General features: G+C 42.1%; 1 protein-coding gene across 1 annotated transcript in view; it reads right to left on the minus strand.

Moving 5' to 3' along the window:
• The window catches only part of IMPL1 (myo-inositol monophosphatase like 1), a 93,686-nt gene that overhangs the window by 52,488 nt on the left and 22,108 nt on the right, over nucleotides 1-19,090 (minus strand). The window contains exon 4 of the mRNA XM_088953622.1: nucleotides 6,171-6,259. Within this exon, the coding sequence (XP_088809748.1) occupies nucleotides 6,171-6,259 (89 nt within the window). The remainder of the gene's footprint in view (nucleotides 1-6,170; nucleotides 6,260-19,090) is intronic.

The raw sequence follows: 19,090 nt of genomic DNA on the forward strand, positions 1-19,090 counted from the left end.
AGTCTTATATATATTTCATGCACATCTATCGTGAGTACAGATTGGTTCTCTACTGATTTTGTGACTGTTGTTGGGAGTTCTAGTGCTGGTTTTGACTGTAGTAACCATAATCTTTGATACTTCTGGTTCTTGACTGAAATAGAGTTTAAGAATCAGGCAGAAGGCAGTTTTGGGAACAGCAGTTATGGTGGTGGTTCTGAGACAGGTTTTCAGATTACAACCGTAAACTTTGATGGATCAAACTACTTGGAATGGTACCAATCAGCCATGATGGCTATTGGGGGAAGGGGCAAAGTAGGGTATCTCTTGGGAGATGTAGTAGAACCTTCCAAGGGAGACCCTATGTATACCAAGTGGGTCCAAGAAAACTACTTGGTTATGACATGGCTTTGTAATTCTATGCAGCCCCATATCAGCCGAAATTACTTATGGGCAAAGACAGCCAAGGAGATATGGAATGTGATGAAAGAGACTTACTCCCAACCCCTTAATGTTGCCAGAGCATATGAGTTGAAATGTGAGGTGAATGCCCTTAAACAAGGAGAGAAATCGGTGTCGGTCTATTTCTCTAACTTGCAGTCCCTATGGCATGAGATTGATCACTTAGAGACTCTTGAGTGGGAGAGTCCCAAAGATGCTCAGATACATAGAAAGCACATTGAGACAAACAGAGTGTTTGAGTTCCTGGCAGGACTGAATTCAGAATATGATATTGTGAGGCAGCAGATCTTGACCAGAGATAGTGTGACCCTCTCTCAGGCATACTCCTTAGTGCACAGTGAAGAGACCAGGAGGAAAGTCATGATGCAACCTCAGCCGCTTACACCTGCCTTGGTAGCTATCAAACCCAAAACAGAGGGTGATTCAGAGAGGGACAGAAAGAAGGAAGATAAAAGGGATGTGGTGTGTGAGCACTGCAAGAAACCTAAACACACAAAAGAAACATGTTGGAAGCTGCATCCACATTTGGTCCCGGCAAAGTTGAGAAATAAAAGGAGTAATGCTCATGAGGCTACGACTACTGATTCAGCATCCTCATCTGGCACGAGAGGCACACCATTAGAGACCTTAGCTGCAGTTCGGGCAGCTCTAATACAATTGGAGAAGGAAGTTGGCAGTTCAGCTCAGTTACCGCAGTCATCATCAGCTCCGGCTACATCGGCCTTTGCACACTCAGGTACTCGAGCCTCAGCCTACCATGCCTCCGCTCCAGGTACTACTGAACCGTGTTGGGTAATAGATTCAGGTGCATCTGACCATATGACCAGCTTGCCCTCTTTGTTTACTACTTATCACTTATCTTCTGGTAGGGATAAAGTATCTATAGCTGATGGTTCTCTTATCCCTATTTCTGGCAAGGGTGACATCAAACTGTCAGATACTATATCCTTGTCCTCTGTCTTGCATGTTCCTAAACTGGATACTAACCTCTTGAACTGCTCAGTAACTTTCTTTCCTGACCGATGTGTTTTTCAGGACATGGAGACGAAGAAGGTGATTGGGACTGGCTGTGAGACGAATGGGATCTATCTGCTCGGGGAGAGTTCTCGTCGGGAAGAGTCAGTGGATAAGAAGTTACTTGTTTCTCAAGTTGTGAATCCAGTTATGTTGTGGCATAACCGATTGGGTCATTTATCTTTTCGGTCCTTGAAGAGCCTGTTTCCTACTTTGTTTGAGTCTGTTGAATCATCTCAGTTGAAGTGTGAAAGTTGTGAGTTGGCTAAACATTGTAGAAACTCTTATTCATGAGTAATAAAAGGAGTAATAGTTCTTTTGATATTGTGCATACTGATGTTTGGGGGCCATATCACATTCATTCTATAGGGGGGTACAGGTATTTTTTTCTATTTGTTGATGACCACACCCGGTTTTCATGGGTTTATCTTATGCGATCACGAGATGAGGTGCCTGTCCTGACCCAAAACTTCCACCAAATGATCCTAACACAATTTGATGCCAGGATAAAAGTGCTTAGATCTGATAATGCAAAGGAATACTTTGCTAAGCCATTGGCATCGTACCTCCTTAATCATGGGGTTATCCACCAGAGCACGTGTCCTCATACACCTCAGCAGAATGGGGTTGCAGAAAGGAAGAATAGGCACATCTTTGAGGTGGCTAAAAGTACTATGTTTACCTCCAACGTCCCTATTCGCTTCTGGGGTGATGCTATCCTTACGGCGGTATATCTTATTAATCGGATTCCTTCTCGGGTTCTTGATATGAAACTTCCTTTTACCTTCTATACCCCAATGAGGAGTTGTTTACTATTCCCCTCAAGACATTTGGTTGTACCTGTTTTGTTCAGCTTCTTGGTCCCAATCACTCCAAGTTTCAACCCAAGGCCTCCAAATGCATCTTTCTTGGTTATGCGCAAACTCAAAAGGGTTATTGTTGTTATGATCCTGTCTCAGGGAAGAAGTTTGTATCCATGGATGTCACTTTCTTGGAGGAGACACCCTACTATTCTCGGGTCTCTCCTCAGGGGGAGAGTAGTGAGCGTGGAGATTTGGGTCTTTTTCTTCAGGGGGAGGAGGAGTGCAGTGAGGACGGGGTTAATACTTTGGGGGCTGTTCCTTTACCTATTCCAGTTGATGATGAGGGTTGTAGTAGCGAGGGTGGTCAAAGGGATCGGGAGTTGAGAATCTATCACAGGCGATGCAAGTAGATTGATCCTGGTCATCAGCAGTCCCAGCCAGCTACAATCTCTTCTGCGGCTCCAAGTCCAGATATTACAGTCCCAGGGCCCACAGAGACTCCTTCCATTGTTGCTACCTCACCCTCTGCAGATGACCTTGACCTTCCCATTGCCCTTCGTAAAGGAAAACGGCATTGCATCACATCTACAGCCCACTGCATCTCCCAGTTTTTGTCCTATGATCGCCTATCTCCCTCCTACAGGTCCTATCTCACCTCTGTTGCTGATGTCCCTATTCCGAGAACAGTGCAAGAAGCCCTATTAGTCCCGGAGTGGAGAGGTGCAATGCAAGTTGAAATGGATGCCCTGTTGAAAAATAATACCTGGGAGCTAGTTGACTTGCCCAAAGGAAAGAAACCAGTTGGATGCAGGTGGGTATTTACTGTGAAGCATAATGCGGATGGTTCCTTTGAGAGGTACAAAGCTCGGGTAGTTGCAAAGGGGTTCACTCAAACTTATGGTATAGATTACTTGGAGACATTTGCCCCGGTAGCCAAGATGACCACCATTCGGGTTCTATTATCTCTTGCAGCAAGCTACACTTGGCCTTTGTACCAAATGGATGTTAAGAATGCTTTCCTGAATGGGGACTTGCAGGAAGAGGTCTACATGCAGATGCCTCCTGGATTCTATGATACAGAGGCAGGTAAGAAAGTTTGTCAGCACAATAAGGCATTGTATGGTTTGAAACAGTCACCTAGAGCTTGGTTCGACAGATTCAGACTAGCCCTTGGGAAGTTCGGTTATGTATAGGCCCAGTCAGATCATACACTGTTCATCAAGAGGGTGGAATCGTCACTGACACTACTTGCAGTTTATGTTGATGATATTGTGGTCACAGGAAACGACAACCATGAGATTGAGTCCCTCAAACAGCTCCTTCATCAAGAGTTTGAGGTGAAAGATCTGGGTACACTACGGTATTTTTTGGGTATTGAGGTTGCTATATCTAAGTAGGGGATCTTTGTCTCTCAGAGGAAATATGTGTTAGATCTCTTGGCTGAAACTGGAAAACTAGGTGTCAAACCTGCAGATACACCCATTGAACAGAACCACAGGATTAATGCAGACAGTGGGGAGCTGCTTGAGGACAAAGTTATGTTCTAGCGGTTAGTGGGAAAGCTCCTATATCTATGCCTTACCCGACCAGACATCAGTTATGTCGTTAGTGTTATCAGTCAGTACATGCATTCTCCTAGAACCACGCACCTTCTAGCAGCAGAAAGAATACTAGCATACTTGAAGAGATGCCCGAGTAGAGGTATACTGTTCAAGAACAATGACCACATGAAGGTGGAAGTCTATACGGATGCCGATTGAGCTGGGAGTGTTGATGACAGAAGGTCTACCTCTGGATATTGTGCTCTTGTGGGAGGTAACCTGGTTTTTTGGCGGAGTAAGAAACAAAGTGTTGTCTCTCGATCCAGTGCTGAAGCTGAGTACAGGTCAATGGCTAATGGAGTGGCTGAAATTCTTTGGCTGAGATCACTACTTGAGGAGTTGGGTGTTGAGTATGAGAAGCCCCTGATGTTGTATTGTGATAATCAAGCGGCTATTAATATAGCACACAACCCAGTGCAGCATGACAGGACTAAACATATTGAAGTTGATCGACACTTTGTATGAGAGAGGGTCTCATCACAAGAAGTATGTCTCCCATACATCACCTCCAATATGCAACTGGCAGATATCCTCACTAAAGTTGTATCACGGAAGAAGCTAGAGGCAGATCTATCCAAGTTGGGAATGATAAACATTTATTCCCAACTTGAGGGGGAGTGTAGAGAACACTGATGTGGGCCCCACAGCTACGGTCCCACTGTGTTCATAGGGTAGAAGATGTTCTAGTCTGCCTAGGGTTAGTTATTGGTCATTTAGTTGTTTCATTTGTTATTTATTTCAGTCTTTGTTTTACTCTATTTGTTATGTAAAGACTAAGGGCAGATATGTCCTTTCCATGTAATGAGCATAACCTATAAATATTAATTAAAGTGGCGGCGGCAGAACATTAAGCTTCTGCTCCTCCTTTCAACCCTTGTGTTCTACTGCTTCTCCTCCCTCTTTCTCTTCTCTTTCTCTTCTCTCCTCTTTCTTTCTTCTTATCTTCGATTCTGAGATTCATTAGGGTTCAAGACTGATAACAGTCCTGAACTTCTAGTGTGTTCACTGGGAAATATGTTGAATCCAGTAAAGTTCCACGTCGCTACCCATGGAAGTGGAAATGGAAATATGTTGTGGAAACTATTTGTTGTACTCCACATAGTGTTGGTAGTGTTCATTGGGGAAATGTCGATTCCGGTAAAATTTCGTGCCACTACCCATGGAAATGGAAATATGTCGTGGAAATATTAGGGAAATTAGGGACATTTTAAACCATGCTACCTACTAACACAAGTCATAAACATAACTTAAAGAAAAACAAAGAAACTAAGGCCATTATCTCTACACTCCCCCTCAAGCTGACATAGATATTAGTCATGCCCAGCTTGCTTACACAATGTTGTAACTTTGCCTTGGGGACACTCCCCCTCAAATACACTGTATTTGCCTCGAAATCCAAGAGAAAGACCCGTATAATTCACAAGCAGAATTATGGGAAAAAAATGCAATTGGCTGTGGTTTAGCAAGTTTTAACAGTTTGAATTGATTGAATGAACATTTAGGCTAGTTAGTTTTGGAGAGGGAAGCAAAGAATCTTTGTTGGCTAATAAAATATAAGAAAACACCTGGGACCATTCAAGACATGGAGTTGGAAATTGTTGAATTTTATCTGATAAAATCTAATGTATATGCCATTTGGTCCACCTCATCTTTTAATTACAGTAATAGAGGAACCCAGTATTCTAAAGGGAGATTAGCAATTGAAGGACAAGAGATTCCTAGAGCCCAAGCCACAAGGCATGAAGGCCACAACTGAATGAAGTGAGGTGCCACTCTAAAAAAACTAAGGCCCCATTTGGCTTGCCAAACGGCCCCTAAATAAACAAAAAGCTTAATATATAAAAACATGCAAATCAAAATTTTGAAAGAAATAAGATCTTGTTGGCTGAATTGATTTGGGCATCTTGTTACCCAAATGAAGGTTTTAGCCTCATAGAATCATGTGCTACATATGTTACACCTATAAATTCTAAAAATAATATTGTGGCCTATATGATAGTAAATTAACTATGTCAAATTCAAGGTTAATTAAACAAATCATGGCAATAAGCTAGGTCAGGTACACCTAGGTTTGGGTGTGACCCAGGTGAGGTGCACTCAGCACAGTGAACCTTACTTGTAACTATGAGCCTGGTGCACCTGAAGAATATCTTTTAAAATATTGGAGGAAACAATATTTCAGTTTTCTGGAATAAAAATCATAAGTTACATATTTTCCTTCTTTTATCATGTATTGGAATATAAAAAAAAAAAAAAAAAGAAACAATGAAATGATGAAAAAACAAGAATTACATCAGGAAAGACTAATTACCACAGCAGCAGAAGCTGGCTTTCCTCGAAATAAAACTCCTACTGATACTGCAAAACTTGGATAGCCATGTGCAAAATTTGTTGTTCCATCTGAAGTCAGGACGAAGAAAACTAAACTGATTTAGCAATAAAGATAACAACAGAAACAAAAGGCATAACCTGGAAGGTTGATTCTTTTATCTGTTTTTTTTTTTTTCTTTTTTGATAAGCAAAACCCAGAAGAACTATAACAAGAGTCAAGAAAACGTATCAAAAGAAAGTAGCACTGAAAAGTTTGCATAAATAGAACAGTTAAAACAATGAATGGGGAGAAAAGATCAAGGATTATGAAGGCCCAAACCACAAAATAGCCTCTTTTCATCAGTAACTGTTATATATACAACAGAAAAATATGCCTTTCAAAAATATATACACCAGAAATCTTGCACCCACTAAGATAGCTAATCTCGACTAGCCTTCTTACATAAGCCTGTACATGAGAAAGAAGTTACCCCTAATTTACTATTCCACAATACAAATCTCTCTGATTTACACCTTGTTTGGCTAGCCAATCCGCTATAGAATTTGCTGAACTAGGAATCCAATTGTATGCCATTCTCAACTCTGCTGCTAGCTTTCTGATTTTCACTCATTATGCACCTATATCTCTGTGATCCTGCTTCATCCTTCTTTAGCCATCCTAAGACAACATGTCAGTCCCCTTAAACCAAGATGCCCTTGAAGTTCAAAAACTTAGCCTTCAAGCATAATTGTTTAAACGATTCTAAACTGATTGATCTACAAAAGATAATAAGAAAGTGGATAGTCTCCCTTTTTCATGATCGATTATTATCTTCTTGTTGCCAAGACAAGGGTCATTATCCAGTGTTGATCCCAGAATCCAGGATCATGGGAGGGATGGACTGGATACAAAACTAACCATGACATATTTTGCACAAAGTGGCTGCCCTCGGAATTGAACCTGCATTCACATGCTTGTCAGCCCAAGATTTTCCTATTTCTCACAAATGGGTAAAAAGTGAAAAAAGTACATGAACCATAGATGTTGTTTATGTCAATAAGAGCAATGTCTATGACAACAAAAGGGAGAAATATCTTCCAAATTCACATATAAGAATCATAAACTTAGGTTTCTCCCTTTATTGCCATAGGCATTTCTCCTCTAGGTATAACAACTTCTATAGCTCCTCTTTTTTTACTTTCATTTTTTTCTGGTAGTAGAAGTTCAGACTGTTATCAGTCTTGAACCCTAATGGATTTCAGGATCGAGATAAGAAGAAAGGTAAGAAGAAAGAAAAGGAAGAGGGAGGAGAAGCAGTAGAACACAAGAGTTGAAAGGAGGAGCAGAAGCTTAAATGTTCTGCTGCCGCCACTTTAATTAATATTTATAGGTTATGCTCATTACATGGAAAGGACAGATCTGCCCTTAGTCTTTACATAACAAATAGAGCAAAAAATAAAACTGAAATAAATAATTGAAACAACTAAATGACCAATAGCTAACCGTAAGCAGACTAGAACATCTTCCACCCTACGAACATAATGGGACCGTAGCTGTGGGGCCCACATCAGTGTTCTCTACACTCCCCCTCAAGTTGGGAATAAATGTTTATCATTCTCAACTTGGATAGATCTGCCTCTAGCTTCTTCTGTGGTACAGCTTTGGTGAGGATATCTGCCAGTTGCAATATTGGAGGTGATGTATGGGAGACACACTTCTTGTGATGAGACCCTCTCTCGTACAAAGTGTCGATCAACTTCAATATGTTTAGTCCTGTCATGCTGTACTGGGTTGTGTGCTATATTAATAGCCGCTTGATTATCACAATACAGCATCAGGGGCTTCTCATACTCAATACCCAACTCCTCGAGTAGTGATCTCAGCCAAAGAATTTCAGCCACTCCATTAGCCATTGACCTGTACTCAGCTTCAGCCCTGGATCGGGAGACAACACTCTGTTTCTTACTCCTCCAAGAGACCAGGTTACCTCCCACAAGAGCACAATATCCGGAGGTAGACCTTCTGCCATCAACACTCCCAGCCCAATCGGCATCCGTATAGACTTCCACCTTCATGTGGTCATTATTCTTGAACAGTATACCTCTACCCGGGCATCTCTTCAAGTATGCTAGTATTCTTTCTACTGCTAGAAGGTGTGTGGTTATAGGAGAATGCATGTATTGACTGACAACACTAACGGCATAACTGATATCTGGTCAGGTGAGGCATAGACATAGGAGCTTTCCCACTAACCCACATCTGTGTTCTCTACACTCCCCCTCAAGTTGGGAATAAATGTTTATCATTCCCAACTTGGATAGATCTGCCTCTAGCTTCTTCTGTGGTACAGCTTTGGTGAGGATATCTGCCAGCTGCAATATTGGAGGTGATGTATGGGAGACACACTTCTTGTTATGAGACCCTCTCTCGTACAAAGTGTCGATCAACTTCAATATGTTTAGTCCTGTCATGCTGTACTGGGTTGTGTGCTATATTAATAGCCGCTTGATTATCACAATACAGCATCAGGGGCTTCTCATACTCAATACCCAACTCTTCAAGTAGTGATCTCAGCCAAAGAATTTCAGCCACTCCATTAGCCATTGACCTGTACTCAGCTTCAGCCTTGGATCGGGAGACAACACTCTGTTTCTTACTCCTCCAAGAGACCAGGTTACCTCCCACAAGAGCACAATATCCGGAGGTAGACCTTCTGCCATCAACACTCCCAGCCCAATCGGCATCCATATAGACTTCCACCTTCATGTGGTCATTATTCTTGAACAGTATACCTCTACCTGGGCATCTCTTCAAGTATGCTAGTATTCTTTCTGCAGATAGAAGGTGTGTGGTTCTAGGAGAATGCATGTATTGACTGACAACACTAACGGCATAACTGATATCTGGTCAGGTGAGGCATAGATATAGGAGCTTTCCCACTAACGGCAGGAACATAACTTTGTCTTCAAGCAGCTCCCCACTCTCTGCACTAATCTTGTGGTTCTGTTCAATGGGTGTATCTGCAGGTTTGACACCCAGCTTTCCAGTTTCAGCCAAGAGATCTAAAACATATTTACTCTGAGAGACAAAGATTCCCTGTGTATGATCTGACTGGGCCTATACATAACCGAACTTCCCAAGGGCTAGTCTGAATCTGTCGAACCAAGCTCTAGGTGAATGCTTCAAACCATACAATGCCTTATTGAGCCGGCAGACCTTCTTACCTGCCTCTGTATCATACAATCCAGGAGGCAACTGCATGTAAACCTCTTCCTGCAAGTCCCCATTCAGGAAAGCATTCTTAACATCCATTTGGTACAAAGGCCAAGTGTAGCTTGCTGCAAGAGATAATAGAACCCGAATGGTGGTCATCTTGGCTACCGGGGCAAATGTCTCCAAGTAATCTATACCATAAGTTTGAGTGAACCCCTTTGCAACTAGCCGAGCTTTGTACCTCTCAAAGGAACCATCCGCACTGTGCTTCATAGTAAATACCCACCTGCATCCAACTGGTTTCTTTCCTTTGGGCAAGTCAACTAGCTCCCAAGTATTATTTTTCAACAGGGCATCCATATCAAATTGCATTGCACCTCTCCACTCCGGGACTGATAGGGCTTCTTGCACTGTTCTCGGAATAGGGACATCAGCAACGGAGGTGAGATAGGACCTGTAGGAGGGAGATAGGCGACCATAGGACAAAAACTGGGAGATGCAGTGGGCTGTAGATGTGGTGCAATGCCGTTTTCCTTTATGGAGGGCAATGGGAAGGTCAAGGTCATCTATAGAGGATAAGGTAGTCACAATGGAAGGAGTCTCTGTGGGCCCTGGAACTGTAATATCTGAACTTGGAGCCGCAGAAGAGGTTGGAATTGGCCGGGAGTGCTGATGACCGGGATCAACCTGCCTGCATCGCCTGTGATAGACTCTCAACTCCCGATCCCTCTGACCACCCTCGCTACTGCAGCCCTCATCACCAACTGGAATAGGTAAGGGAACAGCCCCAAAAGTATTAACCCTGTCCTCACTGCACTCCTCCTCCCCCTGAAGAAAAAGACCCAAATCTGCACTCTCACTACTCTCCCCCTGAGGAGAGACCCGAGAATAGTAGGGTGTCTCCTCAAAGAAAGTGACATCCATGGATACAAACTTCTTCCCTAAAACAGGATCATAACAACAATAACCCTTTTGAGTTTGTGCATAACCAAGAAAGATGCATTTGGAAGCCTTGGGTTCAAACTTGGAATGATGGGGACCGAGAAGCTGAACAAAACAAGTACAACCAAATGTCTTGAGGGGAATAGTGAACAACTCCTCATTGGGGTATAGAAGGGAAAAAGGAGGTTTCATATCAAGAACCTAGGAAGGAATCCGATTAATAAGATATACCGCCATAAGGATAGCATCACCCCAGAAGCGAATAGGGACATTGCCCCTTCCCCCAATAGCCATCTCTTGGAAGGTTCTGCTACATCTCCCAAGAGATACCCTACTTTGCCCCTTCCCCCAATAGCCATCATGGCTGATTGGGCCCATTACAAATAGTTTGATCCATCAAACTTTACGGTTGTTATCTGAAAACCTATCTCAGAACCACCACCATAACTGCTGTTCCCAAAACTGCCTTCTGCCTGATTCTTAAACTCCATTTCGGTCAAGAACCAGAAGTCTCAAAATTAGGGTTACTACAGTCAAAACCAGCACTAGGACTACCAACCACAATCACAAAATCAGTATAGAACCAATCTGTACTCACAGTAGATGTGCATGAAACATGTATAAAACTGATCTGAAATCAACAACCACACACAACAGCAATAGTCCGAACTGTTTTCACCCGTTTAGAAGTGTTTGAAACCCCAAAAGAAAACTGAAAAACAGTTTGAAGAACAATCTGATATTCTGAAGCCAATTTGAGGTTTTAATCAGTCCTAAAAGCAGTACACTCCAGATAGTACCGTACGGATAAGGTTTGTATTAGGGTTAATATGAAACCCTAAAACTGATCAACGTTGAGGAGAACTATTAGGGTTTGCCGCAGGGATAAGATCACAAGGTTCAGTCCAATACTAGGGTTTGTCGCAGGGATAAGACAAAACCCTAGAGAATAGAGAGATAAAACCCTAGAGTGGTTCGGCCACCCTTGCTGGATAGGTCCAACCTATCTTCTCTGATATTACTTCTCTCAGAAAATAAAAGACTTACAATAGGATGCAGTTCGCTGCCTACCAAGGTTACCCGAACCCTAGCCTTCTCTGATTCTTCCTGATCACCAACTCGCTACAACTGTGGGACTTCTTCAAACAGCTGCTAATCCTCTGGAGATCTCCAAGAACTAGTCAACGAACTCTGCTTTCTCAGCTTCCAGCCTTAGATGGTTCTCATGTCGTCGACTAGACTAGACTCACATGAGAAACCCTAGCTCTGATACCAAGTAGAAGTTCAGGACTGTTATCAGTCTTGAACCCTAATGGATTTCAGGATCGAGAATAAAAAGAAAGGTAAGAGGAAAGAAGAGGAAGAGGGAAGAGAAGCAGTAGAACACAAGAGTTGAAAGGAGGAGCAGAAGCTTAAGTGTTCTGCCGCCGCCACTTTAATTAATATTTATAGGTTATGCTCATTACATGGAAAGGATAGATCTGCCCTTAGTCTTTACATAACAAATAGAGCAAAAAATAAAACTGAAATAAATAACAACTGAAACAACTAAATGACCAATAGCTAACCCTAGGCAGACTAGAACATCTTCTACCCTATGAACACAGTGGGACCGTAGCTGTGGGGCCCACATCAGTGTTCTCTACACTGGTAAAAGGGTGCTTCCCAGGAGAGAACTTCTATGGATGGTAGTATCTGGCTATCTGCAGGACTGAGCAAAGGGATAAGGCTGTGGCCAATAAGTTACCTTTAGCAATTTTCTGGACCATATAGGATAAAAGGAATGCAAGCATCTTGTGGTGCCCTTTTAAATCACTCCGTAAGGAAGATTACAAAATGATGTTAAACTATTAAAAAATTCACTCATTATTCATCAAAAAAAGATTACAAAATAATGCCTGCATGCCTATCTATCCACAAACATTTAATGGTGTTGCATCATGTGGTGGAACCAACCCAAATGGGCTTTTGTCGAAGTAAGGAAAATTTTAGATGCAGTTTAGTGGAAAGTGAATGTGTGGATTTTTTTTTATCAGAAACGATAACTTTCATTAGAGAGAAATTAAACTGAAATACAGAATTCAACCCTTATCAGAAAAGGTTGATCCAATAAACATCAAACATTACAGCATTGCCCAATAAAGACTCTCCCTTACAGTCCCTTGTTTCGCTAGGGCGTCAGCAAAACCATTTGTTGATCTCCTTACCCACTTGAACCAAACACCCACCTTCCTTGTTATGCTAAGAATTTCCCTTATTAGCTGTCTATATTGTCAAATTCCCAGCTGCCCTGATTGCATCCACCCAATTACCAACTTGGAGTCTCCCTCTAAATCTGCTGTAGCCCCAATTGTTTGGCCAGTTTTACACCTTGATGTAGTGCCAAGATTTCTGCTCTTAAGGAATCTCCAACTCCTATTGGACCTTAAAACAAAGCCATTATGTTGCCTTCATTATCTCTGAAAACACCCCCTATACCAGATGGGCCTAGATTACCTATAGAGTTTCCATCAAAGTTCAATTTCATGTTAGACAGTTATGCCCTTAGCTCCAATCAAATTTATGTATCTTTTGACATTTATTGTAAATGAATAAAGTACATAATTGATTCGTGTCATTGTGGTGTGTTGTTGTGTAATACCCTTAAACTGGACACTTGTGAGATTAGGCCAGGCCTTGTAACAAAGGTTGGGCTGAACCCATGTGGTTGATGTGTAGATCGATGTTAGGGTCCCACGCCATACAAAGACAGCCAACTGGGCAGTAGGTTAAAAGAGTAAGTGAGCACATAAGCTTAATATGGGCCTAAGGCCCAATTCGAACTAGGCTTAAGTTAGTTAATTAAAAGGGGGCGAATTCAGTTTTGAACTTATTAGGATTAGCTGAAGGATAAGATAAGTCTTATCCATTTAAGAGCCCAGATCCAAATATAAGATTTGGATTAGGAAACTCCCTCCTAATTAGATTACGAGGCTGATGCAGAGAAGGCTATAAATAGGGAGCGAATTCTTTAGATTAAACACACAACAGCAAACTGCAGAACTCTTCCCCAGTTATTGCCGCCCCTACCCAGTTTGATCTCCACTTGTGGATCTGATCAAGAAGTGTTCTTGATATTGTTTCTGTTTTGACAGCTCTGTTTAAATAGTTTGAACCAGTAGAGAGTAAGAGAGAAAAAAGAGGAAGAAGAAGAACAGTCAAATCTAATAGCATAAACCCTATCAGTCGACCCTGATATGGATTAACCTCTAATTAGTTGTACAAAGACTAAACTGCCCCCCACTTAAGTATGGGACAAGAAGTCTCTATTAAAACTGCTACATAAGCACATAACTTAACAGAAATAGAATGACTAATCTACCCTTATTCGGCTAGCTCTAACACTCCCCCTCAAGCTGGAGAATATATGTCATATAATCCCAGCTTGTTACATATATAGTTCACTCTCCCTGAGCTTAAGCCTGTTGTAAACAAATCACCTGAGCCCACATGTTCTATGCTTATCTCTCTAGTAAGGATCTTCTCCCTCACAAAGTGGCAATCAATCTCTGTGTTTTGTTCTCTCATGAAAAACAGGGTTAGATGAGATGTGGAGTGCAGCTTGATTGTCACAGTACAATTTCATAGGTCTATCCATGGAGAACCCAATTTCTTGTAGGAGATTCCTCAGCCATACTAATTCATATGTAGTGTGTGCCATGGCTCTATATTCGGCTTCAGCACTGCTCCTTGCCACAACCGTCTGCTTCTTACTCTTCCATGTCACAAGATTTCTTCCAAGAAATGAGCAGTAACCTGTAGGTAGATCTTCTATCAAACACAGAGCCTGCCCAATCTGCATCTGTATACCCAATTACCTCAAGTCTTCCTCCTGGTTTGTACAACAACCCACAGCCTGGAGCTCCCTTCAGGTACCTTACAATTCTAAGAACCGCATCCCAGTGAAGTATCCAAGGGCTCTGCATAAATTGGCTCACCACACTGACTACAAAGGAGATGTCTAGTCTCGTGATAGTCAATTAGTTCAGCTTCCCCACTAACCGTCTATACCTTCCAGGATCATCAAATATTTCCCCTGTATCACTGATCAAGTTAGCATTTGGCTCCATGGGAGATTCAGCCGGTTTTGCACCTAACAGTCTTGTTTCATCTAGCAGATCAAGAACATATTTTCTTTGGCATAGGTTTATACCTTGTTTTGGTCTAGCAACTTCTATACCCAATAAATACTTCAATGTCCCAAGGTCTTTTGTTTGAAAATGGTTTTGCAAAAAGACCTTTAGTTTATCGATCCCCAATTTGTCACAACCAGTTATGACAATATCATCCACATAGACCACTAGTAAAATCTTTCCGGCTTCTGAATCATAGCTGAACACCGAGTGGTCAACCTAGCATTGTTTCATTCCAAAATTCTTCACCACTTCACTAAACTTCCCAAACCAAGCACGAGGCGATTGTTTCAACCCATAAATTGCCTTTTTCAATCTGCACACCTTACCATCCTCCCCCTAAGCAACAAAGCCAGGTGGTTTCTCCATATGTACCTCCTCCATAAGGTCACCATGAAGGAAGGCATTTTTAATGTCAAGTTAAAAAAAGGGCCAATCAGACATTACTGCCAGGGAAATTAAGACATAGACAGAGCCAATCTTAGCCACTAGAGAGGTCTCCATATAGTCCACCCCATACAACTGTGAATAACCTTTAGCAACAAGTATGGCCTTCAAATGCTCCACACTACCATCCGGCAAGTATTTAATAGTATACACCCATTTACAACCCACAACATGCTTACTGGGAGGAAGAGTAGTGAGCTCCCACGTTTGAGTATGCTGAAGGGCAGAGAGTTACTCCTCCATTGCCCACCGCCACCCAGGTGAGCTAAGAGCCTCTTGGACATTCTTAGGTATAGAAATAGATGACAACAATGAAACAAATTGGCGATGTGAAGCGGAAAGGCGAGAGACTGAAACAAAATTGGAAATGGGATGGAGGGTACAATTACGTTTACCTTTCTGTAAAGCAATGGGAAGATCAAGTCTTGAAGGTTCTAGGACAGGATCAACAACAGGATCCGCAGACAAGGTAGAAGCTGGAGGAGGAGCCGATGTCTGTCGATGAGTATACACATGTCAGATCGGTGGTCGTTCAGTAAGGATCTGCACTAGAGGAGGTGAAGGGTCAACTCCAACTGGAACAACCAGAATGGGATCACTGACTGGAAGAGGAAGAGGAAGCAAAGGTGGAGACACCAATGCTTCAAGTCCCGAGAAGAAGGGGATAGACTCAAAAAATGTGACATCAAGACAAACATAGCACTTCCGAGTAATGGGATTGTAACACTTGTACCCTTTTTGAGTCCGAGAGTAGCCAAGAATGACACACTTAATAGAGCGTGCATCCAGCTTATCTATCCCAGGACTCAGATTGTGAACAAAACACACACAGCCAAAGATGTGGGGTGTTAATGGAAAGGGAGACAAGGTGGGGAACAAAATAGAAAAGGGAGACCGACAATGAAGAGTGAAGAAGGGCATCCGATTAATAAGGAAACACGCAGTAAATACAGCATCACTCCAAAATCGTTTAGGAACACTCATATGATGAAGAATAGACCGAGCAGTTTCAAGGAGATGACGGTTCTTTCGTTCAACTACCCCATTTTGTTGAGGATTTGATGCACATGAAGTTTGATGAATGATGCCATGCTGTTCTAAATACTGTTGAAAGGAAGTAAGAAATTATTCACGACCGTTATCTAAACGAAGAACTTTGATTGGAACACCAAATTGTGTACGTATTTCAGCATGGAATTTTTGAAAAATGGAAAATAATTCACTCATTTCTTTCATTATATAAATCCATGTCATCCTTGAACAATCATCAAAAAAAGTGACAAAATACTTGTAACCATTATAAGACTATTTTAATCGGACCCCAAACATTTGAATGAACCAAAGCAAAAGGACTCAACATATGACTTTCAACTTTAGGACTGAAGGGAACATGACGATGTTTCCCATACTGACACGACTCACACTGTAAAGACAACAAATGACTCAAGGACGGAACCAGTATCTTGAGTTCCTTGAGAGATGGATGTCACAGTCGACAATGCCAATGTAGAGGAGTGAGTGAAGTCTGAAGTGCAACTGACGATCCACCACCGTCAAGGTAATACAATCCACCAGCCTCATGCCCCCCACCAATCTTCTTCCCCGTCTTGAGATCCTGAAAAACACAAAAGGAAGGGAAATATGTAATAGAGCAATTAAGAATCTTGGTTAATTTATTAACAGACATAAGATTGAATGGAAACTTAGGGACATATAGAACAGATGATAAAGAAAGAGAAATCGTGTCAACATTACCAACACCACAGATGGGAGAATAGGAACCGTTGACAAGGGTAACAGTTTGAGATGTGGAAGTTTCAGAGAGGGAAGAGAACACACCTGGAGTCCCGGTCATGTGATCAGAGGCTCCAGAGTCAATAATCCATGGAGAGAGTTTGGATGCCAGACAAGTTATACCTAAGTGGGCAAGGGTAGTTGTAGTATCCTATGAAGTAGCCTGGAGAAACCTCTCATACTCATTACGCAGTACACTCACCATCTCCTTCCCGGAAACAGATGTAGATGTGGAAGGGATCTGCCTGTTGGTTATCACTGACATCAACCCCACCAGCTACTGCATGATTAGCCCATGTAGAATGAGGGCCATGGAGATCATAATAGAAATTCACCAAATGTTCGTCCCTGCCACAATGGGTACACCTCCTTGTAGAGTTACTTTTTCCTTTACCACAGCCTCCCCCACGACCACCACCACGGCCAAATACGGAACCACCACAACCTCCTCGAGAGACATGTCCTCCCCCTCTATTACCACGTCCACCTCCTCTAGCTATCACAAATGCTGATCTGTCAGACTGTGTGGGTTTCTCTGTAGATCCCAAGGAAATCCTACGAAGCTGTGAAAAAACTTCCTCAAGTGTAGGAAGAGTAGAGCCTCCCAATATTTGGGCACTAACTGGTTCATATTCTGATTTCAACCCCACTAAGAACCTAGTGACATCTAGTTGTTCCCTCTGTTGTTGCTGAACCTTAACATCTGGAGTGAGGGGATGATTGACATTGAGTTCACTTCTGAGGTTCTTCATACTGGCATAGTACTCTTCTAGGGTTTTATTCCCTTGTTGCAGATCGAAATACTCCTGATAGAGCTGATATACCCTTGTAGTATTATCCTACCCAAAATAAAGCTTCTTGGCATATTCCCATATGTCCTTAGTTGTATCTAAGAACATAAAGTTGGCACTTATTTTGGGTTCCATATTATTCCATAACCATGTCATGATTTGGGTATCTTCTTATTCCCAGTCATCAAACCCTAGAGAGTCAGCTGATGGTTTATCTTCCTTCACGTGTTTCACTTTCCTCTTTGCCTTGAGGAAAACTTCCACTGACTTGGCCCATGGCACATAATTCTCACCATTAAGTTTAATGGAGGTCATCTGCACACCCAAATAGTTGGAGGGGATCATCACACTCGGTTTTTTATCACTGGAACCATCTCCCGTTGCTGCCATTATGTCCCCCACTGCTATCTCTAATGCTGAACTCTCAGTCACCAACCAACTACTGCTGTCAAGGCAACACTACAGCACACTGATAACAATCTCACAACTAGTCACAATCAACAACTTGATGTAGACTAACATTAAGGTTAAGAACTGGATGTTTTGACCAGATTCGGCTACCATCCAGATAAGAACATTGATGAAAGCTACTAGACTGAGGTATTCGGCCACTTCTTTCAACACAAATTTTTTCTGTTCACACCACTACTGACACCCCAAAAATATTAGGCACCATTACAACAACACAACACTCAAGCAACCACACACAAAAAAAAATAATTCTGTTCACACCACTACTGACAACCCAGAAATAGTCAACATGACAGCAATGCAACAACTTGAGCAACCACACACAAACCCTCTTGAAATTGTTCAGTAGAGGATAAACACCACAAGCACCACCACACGACTAGGGCTGTCACACATGGTGACAGCAGTATTAGGCTGATATCCTAGGGTTGCCGCACCTTCCTAATACATGTAATAGGGATTGTGGCAGTCCTAAAACAAAAAATAAATAACAGATGCCGCAGCTATCAGATTGTGTACCTCAGATTTGCAGCCCAGAGAAGAAGAAAAAAAGAAGAGAGAGAACTTGAAGTCGCAGGAAGGAAATCTTGAAGTCGCAGCTTTCTTCTCCTTCGTTTATGGCTCTGATACCATGTTTTGACAGCTCTGTTTAAGTAGTTCGAACTAGTAGAGAATAAGAGAGAAAGAAGAAGAAGGAAGAAGAAGAACAGTCGAATCTGATAGCATAAACCCTACCAGTCGACCCTAATATGGATTAACCTCTAATTAGTTGTACAAAGACTAATTGCCCCCCACTTAAGTATGGGACAGGAAGTCTCTATTAAAACTGCCACATAAGCACATAACTTAACAGAAATAGAATGACTAATCTACCCTTATTCGGCTAGCTCTAACAATTTCTTGGTGAAAGAAACAATTTAAAGGTGTGCTCACCAGCCCTTGCTCGATTCTTGCTGAAAAATTCAGGTTCTCGGTGAAGAACCATTCTGTTGATCCTGCTTCACTACACACTGTGTCATCTTCAATGGAAGCGGGTTTTGGTTCTCTTTGGGCATGAACACCTGCGTTGGGAGTTACTGCTACTTCGTAT

Source organism: Nelumbo lutea, chromosome 7 (genome assembly GCF_056320005.1).
Source record: "Nelumbo lutea isolate HS-2025 chromosome 7, American lotus-T2T, whole genome shotgun sequence".
Taxonomy (NCBI): domain Eukaryota; kingdom Viridiplantae; phylum Streptophyta; class Magnoliopsida; order Proteales; family Nelumbonaceae; genus Nelumbo; species Nelumbo lutea.